General features: G+C 32.1%; 2 protein-coding genes across 2 annotated transcripts; both read right to left on the bottom strand.

The window, feature by feature from the left end:
- Window positions 1-807: 807 nt before the first annotated feature.
- LOC146539855 (sodium channel protein Nach-like) lies at window positions 808-10,537 on the bottom strand. The gene is made up of 9 exons (XM_085207939.1): window positions 10,514-10,537; window positions 9,013-9,140; window positions 7,334-7,469; window positions 5,139-5,243; window positions 4,703-4,898; window positions 2,882-2,935; window positions 2,509-2,587; window positions 1,659-1,783; window positions 808-936 (listed from the first exon to the last, which is right to left on the bottom strand). Exons 1-9 carry the CDS (start codon window positions 10,535-10,537, stop codon window positions 845-847), a joined length of 939 nt encoding a protein of 312 aa, XP_085064065.1. The 3' UTR covers window positions 808-844.
- Window positions 10,538-11,375: 838 nt separating this feature from the next.
- LOC146539854 (sodium channel protein Nach-like) lies at window positions 11,376-19,718 on the bottom strand. The gene is made up of 10 exons (XM_085207938.1): window positions 19,657-19,718; window positions 18,372-18,566; window positions 17,747-17,950; window positions 15,863-15,998; window positions 14,914-15,018; window positions 14,463-14,658; window positions 13,310-13,363; window positions 12,937-13,015; window positions 12,156-12,280; window positions 11,376-11,461 (listed from the first exon to the last, which is right to left on the bottom strand). Exons 1-10 carry the CDS (start codon window positions 19,716-19,718, stop codon window positions 11,376-11,378), a joined length of 1,242 nt encoding a protein of 413 aa, XP_085064064.1.
- Window positions 19,719-23,008: the final 3,290 nt, after the last annotated feature.

The raw sequence follows: 23,008 nt of genomic DNA, 5'->3' as shown, positions 1-23,008 counted from the left end.
GTCAAATGCCATGCTTGTAACGGTAACTATCATCGCAGCACATTAGGTTACATAGAAGCTATTAACTTCATATATAGCCTTGACGAATAGATGAAAACGAAAAAGACTTTTCATTTCAAACCAGCAGTTAATGAGATTAGCGTGTTCAACCCAATAGACACTTCAGCTTTGTGATTAGTATAGAAGTATAGAAATATATATATTGTCTTGTATATAAGTAGGAATAATTTTTCATATAAATTATAATTTCTTGCAAAAATGTTTGTAATAAATAAAACGTATATTTCACTTGCATCATAGTAAAAGAGATGGTCAATAAATGAGCGATCACAAAATAATGTGAACGTATTTTCCGGTCTATAGTCCAAAGACAGGAAAAGGAATTTCCGCATTTCCTCCGGATGTTACTCATTTTTGCTTTGTTACAGCTTATATGTATGTTTCGGGTTCTCATTTTCTGCCAATATTGTATGTTGAAGGTGTATGTTGTTTAAGAATTTATTTTTGCTCAGCTCCACACAGTTTTTTGGGGTACGCATAGGGAACCTGGGAAACTAATGGTAAGACATTTTCATTTTAACATTTTCGTTACCTACTTTACACAGAATTCTTGAGAATTAGCCTGTTTTCTTGCCTCTTCGTAGAAAATATAAAATATATCATTCCCCCGAATGAGAATCCATATAGGTATAATAAAAAAAATAAATGAAAATATTTTTAATTATAGATATTTATTTTGTATAATAAACACATTTTTTACTTAGCATTATTTACTATTATATTTCAATACACACAAATTATAATAAACAGCCAAATAATTTCAATAGAAACTAAAACTAAGGCTTCAATCTCGTCTGATGCAAAATAGATAAATTAACTCGATCACACTCAGGAGGGAAGCACCGAAAAACACCCCTCCCACTCCCCCTACGTCCACTGAAACAATGAAAGGAATACGTGTATATGTTTTTTTTTAATCATATTGATTTTTATTTAAAAATATATGCACAATTACACTCCACATAGCAAGGTAGACTGAGGGTGCCTAGTGCTAAGACCACTCCGTTGCCCACTTGCCGGCGAATTCTGGAGGCATTGCGTGTTGAGTGGCGGAACTTAACGCCACGCTCTGCCTGACACCAGAGCGAAGATAATGGAAATAATGAATATTTCATTTCCTCGAATGGGAATCGAACCTACAACCTGTCGCGTTCATAGTCACACTTTGTGTCTCTGCGCCACGACTGGCCTCAGTACAAAATGATCGATATTCTTTAATACAAAAAGGGATTTTATTTCAATCTTTGTCAAAATTTAAATCTTTGATAGCATTCAGTGTCGGTTTTCAATTATAATTTCAAATTCGATAGCTCTCTATAATCATGTTTGAATAGATTGAGGTTTATACGCGTCAGTGTCGAAATAAATTTTTATTGGGAAAAGTTAGAGCTTATAAAGTATATTGCGGATTGCTTTACTTGTCAAAATTTGGGAAGTAATTAGTAAAATACATTTTTATTAATATTTTTTACTGTCCAATTATGTAATGCCTTATGTTAAATTGTAAAAATAAAAATCGCAGCAGTGTCTAACTGTAATGCGGTTCTCGATCGGTAGCGAGGACTTAAAATTATATAATTCACAATTAAAATTCTTACCAACTAATCCAAGTATATCTTTTATAGCCAGTCTTCGAATCCTCAAACTGGGTAGCTGGGCCAACCGCACGCGAGCACGAGATCCTCTTTTCATAAGTTCGGACGACGACTTCGCTGTCAAACGACTGATGGAAAATAAAAAATGTTTAGCTATTCTGGTTTATTTTCTTATATTGTTTACTGACTTCTATAAAAGAATAAGGTTCTCAATTCGACTGTATTGAAAAATATTGTTCTCTAAAAAAAAATAATGAATAGGTTTTCTTTGAAATAATGTATTTAATAAATATAAACTTAAAGCTAAAGCGTGTACGAAATAAATTTCATAAATAAACTTTCTCAAATGTAAAATAATTTTACAAGCTCGAAGCGAATAAAAGAACTGAATTGAACTGAACTGGTTTTGTTTGTGCGATTGTTACCTTTGCTATACCTACGTAAAATATAACTTTAACTATTTTATAAAAAGACATCAATTTTCAACAAAAAATGAAAAAAAATAGATTTTTCAGAGTAATCAAATTTTGCCCCAATTAGAGATTGAGGGGAAACCAGTTTGTACAAGGAAAATAGCGTTACATCGAGTTTATTCGTGTAATTATTTAGAAAACTGAGTTATTTTTATAACTGTTAGTTTATTGATATTTATTAATTATGTATTTGCGTAAAGTTTACATTTATGTATTACAGGTGTCAAAAATAGCTAAATAAAAATATAGCCAATATGTCCCCTTTGCCTACCGATGTGCTGTGGTAATATGTGCTACGAATAGGTGATATGTGATCTATGTATTAGTAAGATTTAGAACTTATATATATCACAATTCTCTTGTTTTTTAGCAGCACTTACTTATAGAAGATATGAACAGTTTTGTAGAGTGTTTCATCACAAGCCATAGGACATGTACATTCGTATTTAATTAATTCATCTGAAAAAGTATTATATATAGTTTATATGACATAGTAGCACAAAGACTGACTGTTTAAATGATGATTGTGGATTCGATTTCCACTCAGGGAAATAAATAAAGATTTCCTCGCTCTCGTAACAAAACAAAGCACCACTTAACACACAATATCTGGAAAATTTTATGGAAAGTGAGGAATGAAGTGTCTCAATTATAATATTAAACTATAGGTAGCCAATAATGAAATAAATATGTTTTTAAGGCGAAATTAAAGTTGTATACTAATTCCTAGTTTTCATTAGAGTTAATGCTAACCTTTATTTTGGTAGAGACAAGTCAATCCTTTTATGTCGCAAGCGGGAATATGTACTGTAAAGAAACATTATTTATTTATTTTTTTCTGTAAAAAATATATTATTTTCTTCATAAAAATCTATGGTTATTTTATTTCATAGATTATTCATTGTTTAATCGATTAAATAAAAATACCTAACTTAATTATTAATTATTTCTATTACTCATCCAGAACATAAATTTTATCTATATATATAAAATCGAAAGGTCACTCACTCATCACGAAATCTCAGAAACCACATGTGCTAGGAATCTCAAATTTTGCATAGGAGTTATTTATAGGACGTAGGTGCTCGCTAAGACGGGAATTTGCAATATTCGACTTCTAAGGGATTGTTTTTGGGGTCGGAAGTTTGTATGAAACTTCGTTACTACAAATGCTAGAAGTCTCAAATTTTGCATAAACGTCACTAGGACGTAGCCACGGAGACAGAAATTAATAATAACATAGTTCACGCGGGTGAAACCGCGAGCGGGCCGCTAGTATAATATATGGACATCCAAGAGCTTACCTCACTCCTTACCTGTCCTATTTATAAATGATTTATTACCTGCAAACGTAGCGCTTACAGTCTAATATTTTTTGTACTTAACCCTTAACTAATATGTCGAGTACTAACGTGATTTACAATCACGGTGGTTGTGGGGTCGAGTCTGCTAAGTCACTCTTCTATTCTAAATCTTCAGTTTCTTTCTTTTTCTTGGTGGAGAACGGAGTATTTTTATACTATACTGTTTCGCCTACTGCTTCGCTCTTATTTAAATAAGTAACAGCTGTGTATGAAGCATTTAAACTCGGATGAGAATGTTAAATTTGAACTACAAGTTCCCGAGATAAGCGCGTTAAACTGACAAACTCTTCAGCTTTATAATATTAGTATAGTTACGTAAAATAAATATTCTCAGATTTTTTTTTGAGGATACGAGTAAAGACAAATAAAAAATACTTGTACATATTATATTCGTAATATAATTATTTAACATATGCATAGATAAGAAACATTTGAATATATTAGAGATGTTCGTTTTCTTATCGCATGATAGTGATAATAACACTAAGCTATAAATATATATTACCTTTCTTTAGTAAAAATAGTCTTAGACGCTATTCTCAAAAAAGATCGTTAAAAAAGGTCGTGTCAACTGGAGGGGACAAAAGGGACGATTTTTCCACACACTTAACTCTAGAAATGGAACCGAAAGGTTAAGCCTTATTTTAACCCTCTTTCCATTGATTTTTTTTCATGACACCTTGTAGTTTAATTACAGAAGATACCCTTCTTCTGTCATTTATCTTTTTAAGTTGTTTATAGTGTTACCTTTTTATGTTACCCGATAGTAATAAGTATATCCATAAATTAATAATTATACTTAGTACAACACAGATATTATATTATAGTATATTTCTGAGGCCCATAACTATGTCGGATTCAAATACCTTGCTATATCAGTTCCTGGAGTGATGATACCTCCTGGACGCCCAAGGAAGCGCTGGTTGGATGTCGTGATGCAGGACATAAGAGCCAATGGTCTAACCACGGAGGACGCAAAAGACCGTGCAAAGTGGAGTAGGTTGAGTAGGAGGGCAGACCCTGGCAATAGCCGGGATTAATGCCAGGAGGTAGAAGAAGAGTGTATTTCTGAGGCCCGTATTTATAAGTCGCAGATCAAATCTGAGATTGCTTTTGAGATGCCGTTACCATTCATAAATTATATATCTAATGAAAACGGCATCTTAAGATCGATCTCAGACTTGAGAATGACTCGTCTTCGTAATCTTACCAATTTTAGCCATAAAGTGATGAGTGCAGTTACAATAAGTCTTCTGTGCCAGCGCTCTGCAGTACAACAAACAACCGCTGTAAGTGTATTCTCCAAACGGCCAATTAGGTAACGAAGGCCGGTCGGATTTGAAGAGACACCCTCGCATGGTTTTCGATAGTGACGAAACGGAAACATCGTTTACTGTTTGTTCTACCTGAAACAATATATTTTTTTAACTTCAAAACATATAGCTTTTTAGCACACTCCTTTATCCACTTTTCGTCTAATTTAGGGAAAGAAAAATTTTGCTCCTCAGATTTCATCGTCTACCTGCAACTCCTAAGAAGAAAAATGGACCGCGAAATATTCTGTCTTTATTTCGTTAAAATAATAAAATAAATACACGATTTCATTGCTTGATTAAAATAACGTTAATATAGCTCCAAGTTTCTACCTTTAAAATGGCTTCAAATTCAGTAATCAAAGGCAAGGAGCTGGATCGGCCAAGTATATTTTCTAGACTCGCTGAAACCAGGTCATCCGGTGAGTGCACTCTTACCTGAAATAATTAATATACGGTATATTCAAAGTTAATTTTAAATTAATGTAAATAAATCATGAAATATAATTAAGATTATAGTTGTTTTAGTAGTGAATTAATGTTTAGATGCCTGTGAAATAATATTTTTAGAAAACGTTTACAAAATTGCTCCTAGCGGGACTTGAACCTGTGCCTCTTGGAATCCTTGCAAGCGTAAGGCCTTAGTGGCCTTCATCAACAATCTTACACAACTTTTTTTTTCTAAAAATATATTTCTTCGACCCACGCATTTATTACTATTATCTATATATATAAAAGGACTTGTCCTCACTGACTGAGGTAAGACGCACGCATAGCCGTAACCGCTGTGCGTAGAAACGTGAAATTTGGACAAATGTTTACTTTCGTATTCTGGACATCCACTAAGAAGGGAATTTGAAAAATTTTAACCCTAAAGGGGAGAAATAGGGGTTGAAAGTTTGTATGGACAAAAAATTAAATCGGCACCGATTTTTATAAAATTTGAAATTTAGATTTTTAAAAGTATTTAATTGAATACGTGTTTCATCGTTTTCTAGAATTCTCTCCTTAAGGGTGCAAATAAGGGGTTGAAAATTGTATAGAAAAATCTTTAAAACGCCACTGATTATTATAAAATTTTAAATTTAGACTCTTAAAAATATTTAATTGAACATGTGTTTCATGGTTTTCTAGAATTCACCCCCTAAGGGTGCAAATAAGGGGTTCAAAGTTTGTATGGAAAAATCTTTAAATCGCCACCGACTTTTATAAAATTTGAAATTTAGACTCTTAAAAATATTTAATTGAACATGTGTTTCATGGTTTTCTAGAATTCACCCCCTAAGGGTGCAAATAAGGGGTTTAAAGTTTGTATGGAAAAATCTTTAAAACGCCACCGATTTTTATAAAATTTGAAATTTAGACTCTTAATAATATTTCATTGAACACATGTTTCGTGGTTTATTAGAATTCACCCCTAAATACGCAAGCGAAGCTGCGCGCGTCCGCTAGTCTATATATATAAAAGGACTTGTCCTCACTGACTGAGGTAAGACGCACGCACAGCTGTAACCGCTGTGCGTAGAAACGTGAAATTTGGACAGATGTTTACTTTCGTAATCTGGACATCCACTAAGAAGGGATTTTGTAAAATTTTAACCCTAAAGGGGTGAGATAGGGGTTGAAAGTTTGTATGGAAAAATTCTTAAATCGCCACTGATTTTTATAAAATTTGAAATTTAGACTCTTAAAAATATTTAATTGAATATGTGTTTCATGGTTTTCTAGAGTTCACCCCCTAAGGATGCAAATAAGGGGTTGAAAGTTTGTATGGAAAAATCTTCAAATCGCCACCGATTTTTATAAAATTTGAAATTTAGACTCTTAAAAATATTTCATTGAACACATGTTTCATGGTTTATTAGAATTCACCCCTAAATAAGCTAGCGAAGCTGCGCGCGTCCGCTAGTTAAAGTATATTTAAATAAAATACATTATGTTAATAATTAGTATTTCCCCAATATGGCAAAAAATGTGGCAACAAATTCCACCTCTAACCACGTAATGTTTCGAAAGTGAGAAAGTGACGAATGGAGTGTTTAATACTAGTCTCTCTGCCTGCTGTGCTATTCTCGAGAATACAAAAAAAATTGCAGAATTGTAATTATACTAATGTGAAAAATCTTATTTTATTAAATTTTATTTAGTCTAAAAGATCCAAATGTCAAAAGTTCCTACAACTCCGAAAAATTGCAACTATGCGATACAAAAGCTTCAGTGAAAAATATGTGGGTTTACGTTCGTGTAATCTAACGTCGAGATTAGACTGGTAAACCACTATAACCTCGTGTTTTTATTTGAAAATACATACATTTTACTCTTTAAAGAAAAATATAAAATCTATTTTAGGAGCATTATAAAACGTGAAGACCTTGTAAATGTCTTTGCAACACGCTTGAAGGTACACACATTGCTTGTAGTTTCGATTCCCGTCGCGTTACATATTAAGTTTGTCATGTTGAGTTGCGTAACTCAACGCCGGTTTTATAAGATTACATTTAAATAGCAAATAATATTAAAAAACTTACCCCAACAAGCTCCACAGCGGTAAATGTCAATATGGGTAGACCGACTTCTCTATCCACAGTGTGTACGCTAGCGTTGTCGTGTAGGGCTGAATTGAAAACGAAGCACGTGCCGTACTCCGTTGCAACCGGGACGAATCTTGAAATACGAAAATATATGCGAATTCTTATATGAAGTGAAGAAGTTATATATTGAAGATAGTAAAGTGTGGTTGGCTACAAGACAGCACGAACAAGTAGATATTTGGTTTTTATTTTATGGCATATTTTCGGGCAATTTTTGCGTAATTAAAAGAAATATTAGCTTTCCACACTCCTCTCTCTACAAACTATAACTGTGCCAAATTTTATAGTATTTCGTTTGCACTTTTTGCTTAGCGTATTGTTATAGAAATCAAACACAAACCCCCAAAAAGGCAAATTTAATCCATTCATTCCATGTTCATGGACGGCGGTCCTTAGGTTGGCTAAGTAGGCTTTTTGGAAATGTCCTGTTTAATGGACTGGGGAAGGGGAAATCTGAAGAGGGTGTGAGCAGTGGCTCAGGAGTTTGGTACGAAGAAGCCATCCCTGGGGTGCTACACGTACTCATATTAACATACCCAAATCTATATCTATACTTATTATTGTTATGTTGAAGAATTGATTTTGTTTAATGCACTTATCTTACGAACTACAGATTCAATTTGAAAAAAAAAAATGTAAATAGTCCATTGAACGAAGTGGGCTATATATAGCCTATAGGCTATATGACATTAATCGCTTCGATGTAATTCACTCTACCTGTGGTCATATTCACAGTCAATTAATGTGTCATATGACGCTCGGACACATGTCTATTTCACCGATGGGCCAATGTATTTAAATACATACGAGTATATTACGAAATATTTAAATAAACAATTTAAATTTTTCAGTTCCCTATTTCTTGTTAAATAATTAAGTAAGCAAAACTTAAAAAAATACTTGAAGCCTAATTAATATTATTCATTGTATCTATTTGACGCGGACTCAAATTAAGTTATGTGGGTTGAAGAGACAATTAAGGTTGCCTTTTTTTGTTGTTTTTTAGATGTTTCTAAAGATTTATTTATATTTAAAAAACAAACAATATTCATTAAAGGAATTTCATCGGCTTAGAGTCTAAATATTTTATTTCCTCAAGTGGAAATCGAACCGCGTCGCGTCTACAGTAGAACATTTGTGCCGATGCACCACAACTGGCCTCAGTTCAATAAATTTTTGAAAATGCTGGAAGGAAAAAGAAATATTCATAAAGATAATACCAGCTAATAATATCGCTCATAATTATAACGGAAAGCAATTGATTGGAAAATTTAATTACGTATTCCAATAGCTAGGAGGTTGGGATTAGATCCTCGTTAACTGAATAAATTTTCTTAATATCAGAATTACCATCGCTCGTATACTCTTATTATAGAAATTAATCTTGATCGAAAAAATTATTTACTTATTTTTTTTATATAAAAGGTTCTAACTGTAAACTGGCCTTCCATTCCGGCAAAGCACGGCGTTGAGTTCCACCACTCAATACGAAATATCTTAAAAATTGAGCAGAAAATAAAGAACTTAACATTAGTTTGCCTTTGCCTTGCCTGATGCAAGAAATAAAAAAAAAATTATAATAAATCTACGGCGGAAAATATACAAGAAAAACTTACTCATCACAACATTTGAAGTATCTATCTCCCCACCAGCAATCAGTCAGCAATTCAGAACACTTGCTCCTAATCTTCTTAACGGCCTTCTCGAAGTCCTCTATACAAGTGGCATTGACGCTACACTTTCGCTAAACTTTCAACCCCTTATTTGCACCCTTAGGGGGTGAATTCTAGAAAACCATGAAACACATGTTCAATTAAATACTTTTAAGAGTCTGAATTTCAAATTTTATAAAAATTGGTGCCGATTTAAAAAAAATCTATACAAACTTTCAACCCCTTATTTGCACCCTTAGAGGGAGAATTCTAGAAAACGATGAAACACGTGTTCAATTAAATACTTTTAAAAATCTAAATTTCAAATTTTATAAAAATCGGTGCCGATCTAAATTTTTTTCCATACAAACTTTGAACCCCTATTTCACCCCTTTAGGGTTAAAATCTTACCTCAGTCAGTGAGGACAAGTCCTTTTATATATATAGATTACAGACAGACAGATATATCCTCACTAAATACTTATGTCACAAAATTCAACTCTACCATACATTAAAGGTTAATCTATTACTTAAAAACCTCTGACTCAGCATACAGAAAAAGCCTATTAATGTCGCTCGGGAGAACAAAAGATTCATTGAGAAAAGAAACGTAATTGTAGCCTCATTGTTATAAAATAAATATTTTTCTTAGTAGATGTAAAAAACCATACTTGCTCGGTATTTAAAAAAATATTTATAGAAATATATTTCTAAAAATAAATATATTTCTTATAAATTATAATTTATTTTTACATGCGTGACCTTAACAATGATGTCTTTTCTATCTATATTATCTTTACTAATATTATAAGGTTGCAGTTTGTTTGGTTGCTACGCGCTAATCTCAGGAACTACTGGTTTGTAACGAATGTTTATTTATCGAAGAAATACATCGATACACTAACAACGAAGAAATGAAATATTTAATATTTTCATTTTTTTCGTTCAGCTATCGAGGCAAGGCGCGGCGTTGAATTCTGCCACTCAACATGCAATGTGTATAGATTTCAGCGAAAAATGGGGAACGGGAATATTTTAATTGCAACGAAGAAAAAGTTAAAAAGTAGTATTAAAAGATTAAGCAAAACCTCCCCACTTTATCAAGTTCTCCTTAAAAATATAAAACAAAATACATAAAAAAAGAAAACTCTTCGTATATCTATAACATATAATGTGAGGAAAATATAGCCTCATCGAGTTATGCGTGAACAATCTCAACGGGTTCAAAGCGTAACGAAAGGTTATTTAAGCAACAATTTATTCCGCAACACGCACTTAGTGTACACGTTCCATACATTTTTGGTATAACCAATATTTTAAACAAAAAGCTACAGAAAGAATCCACAATGATGCGTAATTAATTCTCGGTAGCTAAATATTTAGGTATTTTGAAAGGAAATTAATGAAAATGCAATTTTCTTTAGGTTATTCCTTCATATATGCTTTTACCTTCGGCTTTACCTACGGTTTCTCTGTGGTCAAATGCCATGCTTCTAACGGTAACTATCATCGCAGCACATTAGGTTACATAGAAGCTATTAACTTCATATATAGCCTTGATGAATAGACCAAAACGAAAAAGACTTTTCATTTCAAACCAGCAGTTAATGAGATTAGCGTGTTCAACCCAATAGACACTTCAGCTTTGTGATTAGTATAGAAGTATAGAAATATATATATTGTCTTGTATATAAGTAGGAATAATTTTTCATATAAATTATAATTTCTTGCAAAAATGTTTGTAATAAATAAAACGTATATTTCACTTGCATCATAGTAAAAGAGATGGTCAATAAATGAGCGGTCACAAAATAATGTGAACGTATTTTCCGATCTGTAGTCCAAAGACAGGAAAAGGAATTTCCGCATTTCCTCCGGATGTTACTCATTTTTGCTTTGTTACAGCTTATGTATGTTTCGGGTTCTCATTTTCTGCCAATATTGTATGTTGAAGGTGTATGTTGTTTAAGAATTTATTTTTGCTCAGCTCCACACAGTTTTTTGGGGTACGCATAGGGAACCTGGGAAACTAATGGTAAGACATTTTCATTTTAACATTTTCGTTCCCTACTTTACACCGAATTCTGGAGAATTAGCCTGTATTCTTGCCTCGGCGTAGAAAATATTAAATATGTCATTCCCCTAAATGAGAATCCATATAGATATAATAAAAAAAATAGAAATGAAAGTATTTTTAATTATAGATATTTATTTTGTATAATAAACACATTTTTTATTTAGCATTCTTTATTATTATATTTCAATACACACAAAACATAATAAAAGGCCAAATAATTTCAATAGAAACTAAAACTAAGGCTTCAATCTCATCTGATGCAAAATAGATAAATTAACTCGATCACACTCAGGAGGGAAGCACCGAAAAACACCCCTCCCACTCCCCCTACGTCCACTGAAACAATGAAAGGAATACGTGTATGTGTTTACTTAAATTATATTAACTTTTATTTAAAAAATACGAACAATTACACATCACATAGCAAGTTAGACAGAGGGTAAATAGTGCTAAGACACTCCGTTGCCCACTTGCCGGCGAATTGTGAAGGTATTGCGTATTGAGTGGCGGAACTTAACGCCACGCGGAAGATAATGGAAATAATGAATATTTCATTTCCTCGAATGGGAGTCGAACCTACAGCCTGTCGCGTTCGTAGTCCCACTTTGTGCCTCTGCGCTACGACTGGCCTCAGTACAAAATGATCGATTTTCTTTAATATAAAGAGGGATTTAATTTCAATCTTTGGTAAAATTTAAATCTTTTATAGCATCCAGTATCGGTTTTCAATTATAATTTCAAATTCGATAGCTCTCTATAATCATATTTGAATAGATTGAGGTTTATACGCGTTAGTGTCGAAATAAATTTTTATTGGTTAAAGTTACAGCTTATAACGTTTATTGCGGATTGTTTTACTTGTCAAAATTTGGGAAGTAATTAATAAAATACATTTTTATTAATATTTTTTACTGTCCAATTATGTAATGCCTTTTATGTTAAATTGTAGAAATAAAAATCGCAGCAGTGTCTAACTGCAATGCGGTTCTGGATCGGACTTAAAATTATAATTCATAATAAAAATTCTTACCAACTAATCCAAGTATATCTTTTATAGCCAGTCTTCGAATCCTCAAACTGGGTAGCTGGGCCAACCGCACGCGAGCACGAGATCCTCTTTTCATAAGTTCGGACGACGACTTCGCTGTCAAACGACTGATGGCAAATAAGAAATGTTTAGCTATTTTGGTTTATTTTCCTATATTTTTACTGACTTCTATAAAAGAAGGTTCTCAATTCGACTGTATTTAAAAATATTGTTTTCTTTAAAAAAAAATAATGAATAGGTTTTCTTTGAAATAATGTTTTTATTCAAAGAAAACCTATTCATTATTTTAAAATATTAACTTAAAACTAAGGTGTATATGAAATTTATAAGCTTTCTCAAATGTAAAATAATTTTACAAGTTCGAAGCGAATAAAAGAACTGAATTGAATTGTTTTTGCTTGCGCGATTGTTTGACCTTTGCTATACCTACGTAAAATATAACTTTACTTATAAAATATAACTTTTATATAGATTTTACAGAGTAATCAAATTTTGCCTCAATTAGAGATTGAGGGGAAAACAGTTTGTACAAGGAAAATAGCGTTACATCGAGTTTATTCGTGTAATTATTTAGTAAACTGAGTTATTTTTATAACAGTTAGTTTATTGATGCTTATTGCTTATATATAGTTTATATTTATCTATTATCTATCTTTACATATATATTATATTATTATAGAACGGTATAATATGGTAATGGAACCTATAAATTAGTAATCACTTATCACAATTATTCTCTTGTAGTGTTTTTAACAGTACTTACTTATAGAAGATATGAACAGTTTTGTAGAGTGTTTCATCACAAGCCATAGGGCATGTACATTCGTATTTAATTAATTCATCTGAAAAAGTATTACACATAATTTATATGATACAACGGCAAAACAACTGACTGCAAAAATGATGATTGTGGGTTCGATTTCCACTCAGGGAAATAAAAAAACATTTCCTCGCTCTCGTAACAAAACAAAGCACCACTTAACACACAGTATCTGGAAAATTTAATGGAAAGTGAGGAATGAAGTGTCTCAATTATAATATTAAACCATAGGTAGCAAATAATGAAATAAATATATTTTTAGGGTGAAATTAAAGTTATATTGTAATTCCTAGTTTTCATTAGAGTTAATGCTAACCTTTATTTTGGTAGAGACAAGTCAATCCTTTTATGTCGCAAGCGGGAATATGTACTGTAAAGAAACATTATTTATTTATTTTTTTCTGTAAAAATTATATTATTTTCTTTATTAAAATCTATGGTTATTTTAATTCATATTCATATTCAAAAAACCTAACTTAATTATTAATTATATTTAATTATTTCTATTACTCATGCAGAACATAAATTTTATATAATATATGGACATCCAAGAGCTTACCTCACTCCTTGCCTGTCCTGTTTATAAATGATTTATTACCTGCAAACATGGCGCTTACAGTCTAATGACTTTTGTACTTAACCCTTAACTAATATGTCGGGTACTAACGTGATTTACTATCACGGTGCTGGTGGGGTCGAGTCTGTTTAGTCACTCTTCTATTCTAAATCTTTAGTTTCTTTCTTTTTTTTGGTGCAGAACGGAGTGTTTTTATACTATACTGTTTCGCCTACTGCTTCGCTCGTATGTAAATAAGTAACAGCTGTGTACGAAGCATTCTAACTCAGATGAGAATGTTTAATTTGAACTACAAGTTCCCGAGATAAGCGCGTTAAACTGACAATTTCTTCAGCTTTATAATATTAATATAGTTATGTAGAATAAATATTCTCAGGGTACGTAAATGACAAGTAAAAATTTTTATACATATTATATTCGTAATATAAATATTTAACATATGCATAGATAAGAAACATATTAGAATATATCAGAGATATTCGTTTTCTTATCGCATGATAGTGATAATAACACTAAGCTATAAATATATATTACCTTTCTTTAGTAAAAATAGTCTTAGACGCTATTCTCAAAAAAGATCGTTAAAAAAGGTCGTGTCAACTGGAGGGGACAAAAGGGATGATTTTTCCACACACTTAACTCTAGAAATGGAACCGAAAGGTTAAGCCTTATTTTAATCCTCTTTCCATTGATTTTTTTCCATGACAGCTTGTAGTTTAATTACAGAAGATACACTTTTTCTGTCATTTATCTTTGTTACTTATTTATAGTGTTACCTTTCCATATTAACCGATAGTAAACCGTTATCATTCATAATTTATATATCTATGAATGAAAACGGCATCTCAAGATCAATCTCAGACTTGAGAATGACTTGTCTTCGTAATCTTACCAATTTTAGCCATAAAGTGATGAGTGCAGTTACAATAAGTCTTCTGTGCCAGCGCTCTGCAGTACAACAAGCAACCACTATAGGTGTATTCTCCAAACGGCCAATTAGATAACGAAGGCCGGTCGGATTTGAAGAGACACCCTCGCATGGTTTTTGATAGTGACGAAACCGAAACATCGTTTACTGTTTGTTCTACCTGAAAGAATATATTTTTTTTACTTCAAAACACATAGCTTTTTGGCTCTCCTTTATTTACTTTTCCTCTAATTTGGGGAAATGACAATTTCGCTTCTCAGATTGCACCTATAGCTTCTAGGATGAAATATAGACCACAAAATATTCTGTCAGTGGCTAGCCTTTGACTTATCTTTTTATTTCGTTAAAATAATAAAACAAATACACGATTTCATTGCTCGATTAAAATTACGTTAATATGCCTTCAAGTTTCTACCTTTAAAATGGCTTCAAATTCAGTAATCAAAGGCAAGGAGCTGGATCGCCCAAGTATATTTTCTAGACTCGCTGAAACCAGGTCATCCGGTGAGTGCACTCTTACCTGAAATAATTAATATACGGTATATTCAAAGTTAATTTGAAACTAATGTAAACAAATAATTAAGATTATCGTTATTTTCGTAATGAATTCATGCTTAGATGCCTGGGAAATTATATTTGCAGAAAACGTTTAAAAAATGGCTCCTAGCGGGACTTGAACCTGTGCCTCTTGGAATCCTTGCAAGCGCAAGGCCACTAAGTCGTAATCAACAGTCTTTCACAATTTTTTTTCTTAAAATATATTTCTTTCGATCTACGCATTGATTACTATTATTAAAATATATAACATATTTAAAATATATTTAAATATTTCCCTAAATTGGCAAAAAAACGTCGCTACAAATTCCGCCACTAACCACGTAATGTTTCGAAAGTGAGAAAGTGCCGAATGGAGTGTGTTAACACTAGAGTCTCGCTGCCTACTATGACATGCTGGAGAATACTAAAAAAAAATTTATTAAATTTTATTTAGTCTAAAAAGTTCCAGCAATTCCTTCGCAAAATTGCAACTAAGCGATACAAAAGCTTCAGTGAAAAATATGTGGGTTTACGTTCGTGTAATCTAACGTCGAGATTAGACTGGTAAACCACTATAACCTCGTGTTTTCATTTGAAAATACATACCTATATTTTACTTTTTAAAGAAAAATATAAAATCTATTTTAGGAGCATTATAAAACGTGAAGACCTTGTAAATTTCTTTGCGACACGCTTGAACGTACACACGTTGCTTGTAGTTACGATTCCCGTCGCGTTACATATTAAGTTTGTCATGTTGAGTTGCGTAACTCAACGCCGGTTTTATAAGATTACATTTAAATTGCAAATAATATTTAAAAACTTACGCCAACAAGCTCCACAGCGGTAAATGTCAATATGGGTAGACCGACTTCTCTATCCACAGTGTGTACGCTAGCGTTGTCGTGTAGGGCTGAATTGAAAACGAAGCACGTGCCGTACTCAGTTGCGACCGGGACGAATCTTGAAATACGAAAATATATGCGAATTCTTACATGAAGTGAAGAAGTTATATATTGAAGATAGTGAAGTGTGGTTGGCTACAAGACAGCACGAACAAGTAGATATTTGATTTTTATTTTTTGGCATATTTTCGGGTAATTTTTGCGTAATTAAAACAAATATTAGCTTTCCACACTCCTCTCTCTACAAACTATAACTGTGCCAAATTTTATAGTATTTCGTTTGCACTTTTTGCTTAGCGTATTGTTATAGAAATCAAACACAAACCCCCAAAGAGGCAAAGGGGAAATGCTACGGGTAAATTAATATTTAATCCATTCATTCCATGTTCATGGACGGCGGTCCTTAGTTTGGCTAAGTAGGCTTTTTGGAAATATCCAAGTTAATGGACTGAGGAAGGGGAAAGCCGAAGAAGGTGGGAACAGTTGCTAAGGAGTTTGGTACGAAGAAAACATCCCTGGGGTACACGTACTCGTATTAACATACCTAAATCTATATCTATATCTATACTTATTATTGTAATGTTGAAGAATTGATTTTGTTTAATGCACTTATCTTACGAAGTACAGATTCAATTTGAAAAAATATTTTTATATAGTCCATTGAACGAAGTGGGCTATAGCCTATAGTCTATATGACGTTATTCGCCTCGATGTAATTGATTCTACCTGTGATTAGATTCACAGTCAATAAATGTGTCATATGACGCTCGGACACAGCTCGTATAGCCATTTTTATGTCACCGATGGACCAATATATTTAAATACATATGTTACGAAATATATAAATAAAAAATTTCAAGTTTTTCAGTTCCTTATTTTTTGTTAAATAATTAAGTAAGTAAGCAAAAGCCAAAAAAATACTGGAAGCCTAATTAATATTCTTCATTGTATCTATTTGACGCGGACTCAAATTCAGTTATGTTTATTATGTCAGAGACAATGAAGGTTGCCCTTTTTTGTTGCTTTAGATGTTTCTAAAGATTTATTTATGTTTAAAAAATCAACAATATTAATTATTTAAAGGATTTTTTTTAATGAGGAAATATTTATTTCGACAAAAGAAAAATTCTGAATAATTGAAAAATACCGCAACGAAATCTTCAAATTTTCTCAGTATGTTCCGTTAACACACCACTCTTATTGATTGTAGTAAAAGATATCAACTTAATATAGCATATCATTGGCTTAGAGTCTAAATATCTTATTTCCTCGAGTGGAAATCGAACCACGACGCGTTTACAGTAGAACATTTGTGCCGATGCGCCACAACTGGCCTCAGTTCAATAAATTTTGAAAATGCTGGAAGGAAAAAGAAATATTCATAAAGATAATACCAGCTAATAATATCGCTCATAATTATAATGAAAAGCAATTGATTGGAAAATTTAATTACGTATGCCAATAGATAGGAGCTTGGGATTAGATCCTCGTTAACTGAATAAATTTTCTTAATATCAGAATTACCATCGCTTGTATACTCTAATTTTAGAAATTAATCTTGATCGAAAAAGTTATTTACTTATTTTTTTATATAAAACTGTAAACTGAACGGTTGTAGGTCATATTCCTGTCCGAGGAACGAAATAATTTCATTTTCTCGTTATGGTAGAAAAGCACGGCGTTGAATTCCACCACTCAACACGAAATATTTTAAAAGTTGAACAGAAAATAAAGAACGAAACATAACATTAGCTTGGCGTTGTCTGTTTCGAGATATAGTGTAAACCTAAAAAATAAATAGCTTACTCATCACAACATTTAAAGTATCTATCTCCCCACCAGCAATCAGTCAGCAATTCAGAACACTTGTTCCTTATCTTCTTCACGGCCTTCTCGAAGTCCTCAACACACGTTACATTGACGCTACATATGTTGCATGTCCTACAATATTTGACGTTCCAAAAGGACACTTCTTTGAGAAACATTGTTAGACTCAACGATAGGTTGTTCCTAAAGAAATATAAAATTGTGTAAAACCAGGTTGTAGGTTCTATTGATGTTAGTTCCGCCATTCAACACGCAATACCTCGAGAATCGGCAAAATGTGCCGAAGTGTCTCAATGGGAACTGAGTAGGAGACACTAGGTTCCCAGATTCCCTCTGCCTACCCTGTGTACCAATAACACGTATATTAAAAATCAAACACTGTATTGATTGTAATATTCATATCGTCTTTTTTATGAAACAGTATCGTACATTATCAAGCTAAAATTATATATTAAAGTATAAAATATCTATAGCAAACATTTTAACTAAATTGATGAATATAAAAGATATCAGAAATACCTATATAATATAATATACATAAAATTCATAATTCAAATATAAACAAGTAGAATAGAATAGAATAGATATTATACACAAAACCCACTGAGTAAGATAAGCCTTTACTTGTCCATTATCGCTTTGTTCACAGACCGTCACCGCCGGGAAGGGCGTTTTCCAATCTAAGTAATTTGTCTCCAACGAGTAAGAGGCGGCTCCCGTCGAGAACAGCTTGAGAGCTGACTGCAATATCATACTAGCGCCAAAACAAGATGTCAGTAGTACTGAAGACCAGAATAATCTGAAAATAAAAAGTTAATGTATGAATATTGAAGTAATGTATCTTTGAAATATAAAAAATATGTGTTTAAAAGTAATCCTTTTTTCGGCGAATCTTTGAATAAAGAATATTTTGAATTTTCACAATGGTACAGACATAGTTTATTATACTGTTATTTCCAAATCATAATAAATTATTTATATAATAAACGGCCATATGTACCAAATTACGTATAAAATATATTTACACTTTTTTTTCACTTATTTAAAGTCAACTTATAAGTAACTCAAATTAAAGTATACGTGTGTAAAAATGTCAGGGGGTAAGTATAAGAAAATACTTAATAACCATAATTTATTGTTCCTCTTTTACATATACACACTTCTAACACTGTTTCTATATAACACTTTACACTTATACACGTTTTAAAACGCATAGTTCCAACAACGACACTGATTTTAAATACTTGAACACTGTCACAATTTTACACCTTACGAGAGGCAGAATAACGACGTACTGACTCAATTCATCAAAAACGTCACTTTTTATAGCCGTTCCCTTCCTCTTTTGTAAATAGTTATGTGGCTATTATTATTTTGTATTCTGTAAAATACCCTCACACTGACAATTGTCTTACACGTGGATGTTTAACTTTTATCCCGAAACAATGAATATAATGTTAAAATTATATTGATTTTTCCAAAAAAAAAGCTATAAATTGCAAATCTAAAATGTCACTGGCAAATAATATTGTACATAAATATGCTTAACAAGCAGCAGTTAAGCACGTTTAAAAGCTAAATAAAGATATGTTGAGCTTAAATGTTATTAAAATATTGTTTTTAATAATGTGGTGTGCATCTTGTTAATTTTATAACGTTATAAAATATATGAGTACGATATATTTATACCCCGCAAAAAAATAATTTTATAAAAAAAAAGATTTTTTTTATTTGGCGCCTTATAAATACGAGTATTCACAGCACCGCGAAATGCAAAATTGATGCAACAATTATGTTCCTTAGTTTTTGCGGGAAAGTAACACAAACATTCATCTTCAAAAACATTCATATTTATAATACATATTACCAGATAACAAAAATTAAATTACCTTTTCAAGTGAGGAATATATGACACAGAAACAACATAGCGAATACCATGTAAATTGCTCATATCACCAAAATATTGAAATTTACTAAGAAATTTCTTATAAATTAAACTACAACTAAATTTATTCCTAACCATTGTTAAAAACACAGTTAACGTGTTGTCCTAACTAGATACTACACTACTGGTTGAACATTCGTGTCGTACATCAGTTTTAGTTATGAAAATTGGTGTTAAAAGCTTCATTTACTGCATAATCTCTACTATAAAAAAAAAACAATCTAATGAAGCCAGTCGTGACTAAACGTTCAATGCTTCCCAAATGCTTTAACATTAGGTTCCCAGGTTCTCTCTGCCTACAAGGTGGAGCAAATTTTTGTTTTAAAATGCTATTTTTGTTACTTATTTTGTCTTTCCGATACGCCAACCCCATTCAAGGGAATGATGATATTTAATTTATTGTTCATATCCAGGGATGACCGGGACCTCGTAAATTGGGAAATGGAGATTCTTAACACTAGGTCCTGCTCTACTTTGTATGCCTAAGCAAGGAAAGCAACAACAAAAACAATATATATTTATATTATACAAACATATTTTTACTTATTTTTTGTTAGTTACAGACAGAACCTAGCCCTAACTGTCTTTATAAAATTTATTTAGTAATTCCAGTGGAATATAAATAGCAAAAAAAGGAATTCACTAAAATATTTCGCAGACATAAGTCAAGGTAAATTCAAGTCAAGTCAAGGCTTATTCAATAATTAAGTAAAAAAAGCGATAAGAATAATTAATATTATTATTTCAAAAAATGTAATTAAATAATTATTGCTACTATGCTTTTCGTGACTGCCTTAAATGTAATAAACATGTTACGATGTTTTTTTTTCCTAATTTTAAACACGTTATAATGATTGTAACTAACGATATAATATTATTTATATGGTGAACTACTTGCCATACCATAGGTGTTGGCGGCATGGGCATAGAAGGCTAGAGAGAGGGGGTCGTGCCCATCGTAGAATTTTTACGAATAAAAACTTGACAGACAAAAATGTAACTTCAAAGCTAAAGAAGAGAGTTAGGCATATTTTATAATTAATTTATTTTGTTGTATTGTAAATCTGAAACATATTATAATTTAATATACAAATAAACACATAATTGTATGATAATACTGTTTATAATATAATTAACTAGCGACCCTCTTGCGGCTTCGCCCGCTTTTACTACTGGATTATTCATATAATGTATGTTTGTACAAAAAAAAATATGAAACCAAATATATCGCGCTGAAATAATACATTCAACTCCAATTATCCAATACGTGCAAACGCATCTAAATCTTCGTTGCTATAGAGACAGGCGGGTTTTTTTTTTTCGAGCTTGTGGTTAATGCTGAAGAGGGTATTCTATCCCTGATGAAAAGCAAGCACTACGTGGCTGCCTGTGAGGAAAATTAAATAGAATGTATTGGCCGGGAATCGAACCCGGGCCGCCCGCGTGGCAGGCGAGCATTCTATCACTGAACCACCGATGCTTGTAAGCCAGGCGGGCGCGGTGGACACATGGCGAGTGGCGAGCCGTTTCGCAGCTAGGATTTTTTTGATATTGTAACAACTTCTAAAGTACTTATTAAAATGAAAAACAGTAAAAGACAGTTTTGGTCTACATTAAATTGCCAACGTAACTAATATACTTATTTATATGTTAAGAGTAAGGGATAAGTAAAACTTGAGGAGATACAGCTGATGTGTCAACGGCGGGATGTGTCAACAATTAAATGCGTTTTTCTCTAAAACTATTCGCAATTTCGAAATATTGTAAAAAGCAAATTTTATCTTCGTTTAACGTAGAAATTTAATAAAGTATTTTAAAGGATAAGGATTAATACCATTATGGAAAAATATCGCTCACAATAAAAATATATATAAATTATTATTTTTAGACAGAAATATGATCACTACACGTTATTCTTAAAAGATACGAATATGCCGTCGCGGACTTTTTTGTAGATCTTATTAAGACGCATAATACTCCAGTACATTATTTTCATTTAGTGCGTACCATTAAAGCAGCGCATGCGCGAAAGTGTCTCAACGGGTAGAACTTTATACACATTTATCGTATTTATGTTAATTTACATAAGAATGTACAAATAATAAACTATATATAAACCTTCTACGAAAAATACTCGACCTAATGGTAAAAACCGCATAAAAATCCGTTGGGTGGTTTAGAAGAAGAAGAGTTAGAAACAACAGACAGACACGAAAAGCGACTTTGTTTTATAAGATATAGGATAAATTAATAATATATAATTGTAAATAGGAATAAAAAATAATGGGATCAATTGCTCGGGGGAATGAAATATTTAATATTTTCATATCCTCGCTCTCATAAGGAAATACATCGCGGCGTTGAGTTCCGCCACTCACGTCCAACCGTCTTAACACTAGGCTCCCTTGTTCCCTCTACCTATATTAAAATACAATCTCTACATGAAATATTATTTTCGATTAAAAGTTTTTTTTTAACCGACTTCTGTAAGAAAAGGAGGTTATCAATTCAACTGTTTTTTTTTTTTTTATGTTTGTTACCTCATAACTTTTAACTGGGTGAACCGATTTTGATTTTTTTTTTATATTTGAAAGGTAGTGCTTCCCGAATGGTCCTATTTTTTTTTGGTCCATGTCTGACAATGGTATCCATGAGAAAATCACATAAGTCTTGTATTTGCATTAGGCATGTGCGCGACTAATAGCCGAATAACTCAATGTCGCGCCAACCGATTTTGATGATTCTTTTTTTATTTGAAAGGATACACTTCAAGGATAATTTGGTGAAAGTTTGGTTAGGTTTCGATTATGGAATCCGGAGAAAATTGAGAAAGTTTGTTTTTTTTTGGTAAAAAATTGATTATACTGTAATAGTTACAAGCAAAAACTTTTTAAATTGATGTCAGAAGTGAGATTCCTGATGGTTGCATTTCTTTTAAACCAACCTCAAAAAAGAGGATGTTCTCATTTTCAACCAACTTCAAAGAAGGGAGATTCCCAATTCGCCCGAATACTTTTTATGTATGTTCTTGTTAATATACCAAAATGTAACTTTGCACAAAAATAATACCTAATTAAATGAAGTTTTACATAAGACAATCACAACCACGTGTTGAGAACCACTACCACCACCATCACCACTCGTTTAAGAAGCATCATTTTAAGATCTACCCATCACTTAAAATCATAAAATAAATTAATTTTTAACAAAAAGAAACACCGACTTCTAACAACGAACTAAAAAGTGAAAAATAATTTTACAAAGATTTTATAATTTTGAAGTTTTTCTTTTTGTTA

Source organism: Heliconius melpomene, chromosome 3 (assembly GCF_056956725.1).
Source record: "Heliconius melpomene rosina isolate 202511_hmr_F chromosome 3, ASM5695672v1, whole genome shotgun sequence".
Lineage (NCBI taxonomy): Eukaryota > Metazoa > Arthropoda > Insecta > Lepidoptera > Nymphalidae > Heliconius > Heliconius melpomene.
The sequence above is the reverse complement of the archived record's forward strand: the minus strand, read 5'-3'. Positions and strand labels throughout refer to the sequence as shown.

Coding starts and splice junctions, on each gene's coding strand:
- LOC146539855 (XM_085207939.1), bottom strand. CDS start 10,537: ATGGCATTTGACCACAGAGAAACC. Junction 7,470..9,012: donor TACTTCAAATGTTGTGATGA/GTAAGTTTTTCT, acceptor TCGTATTTCAAG/ATTCGTCCCGGTTGCAACGG. Junction 1,784..2,508: donor ACTGTTCATATCTTCTATAA/GTAAGTGCTGCT, acceptor ATTTTCCATCAG/TCGTTTGACAGCGAAGTCGT.
- LOC146539854 (XM_085207938.1), bottom strand. CDS start 19,718: ATGAGCAATTTACATGGTATTCGCTATGTTGTTTCTGTGTCATATATT. Junction 15,999..17,746: donor TACTTTAAATGTTGTGATGA/GTAAGCTATTTA, acceptor TCGTATTTCAAG/ATTCGTCCCGGTCGCAACTG. Junction 15,019..15,862: donor CCGCTGTGGAGCTTGTTGGC/GTAAGTTTTTAA, acceptor TAATTATTTCAG/GTAAGAGTGCACTCACCGGA.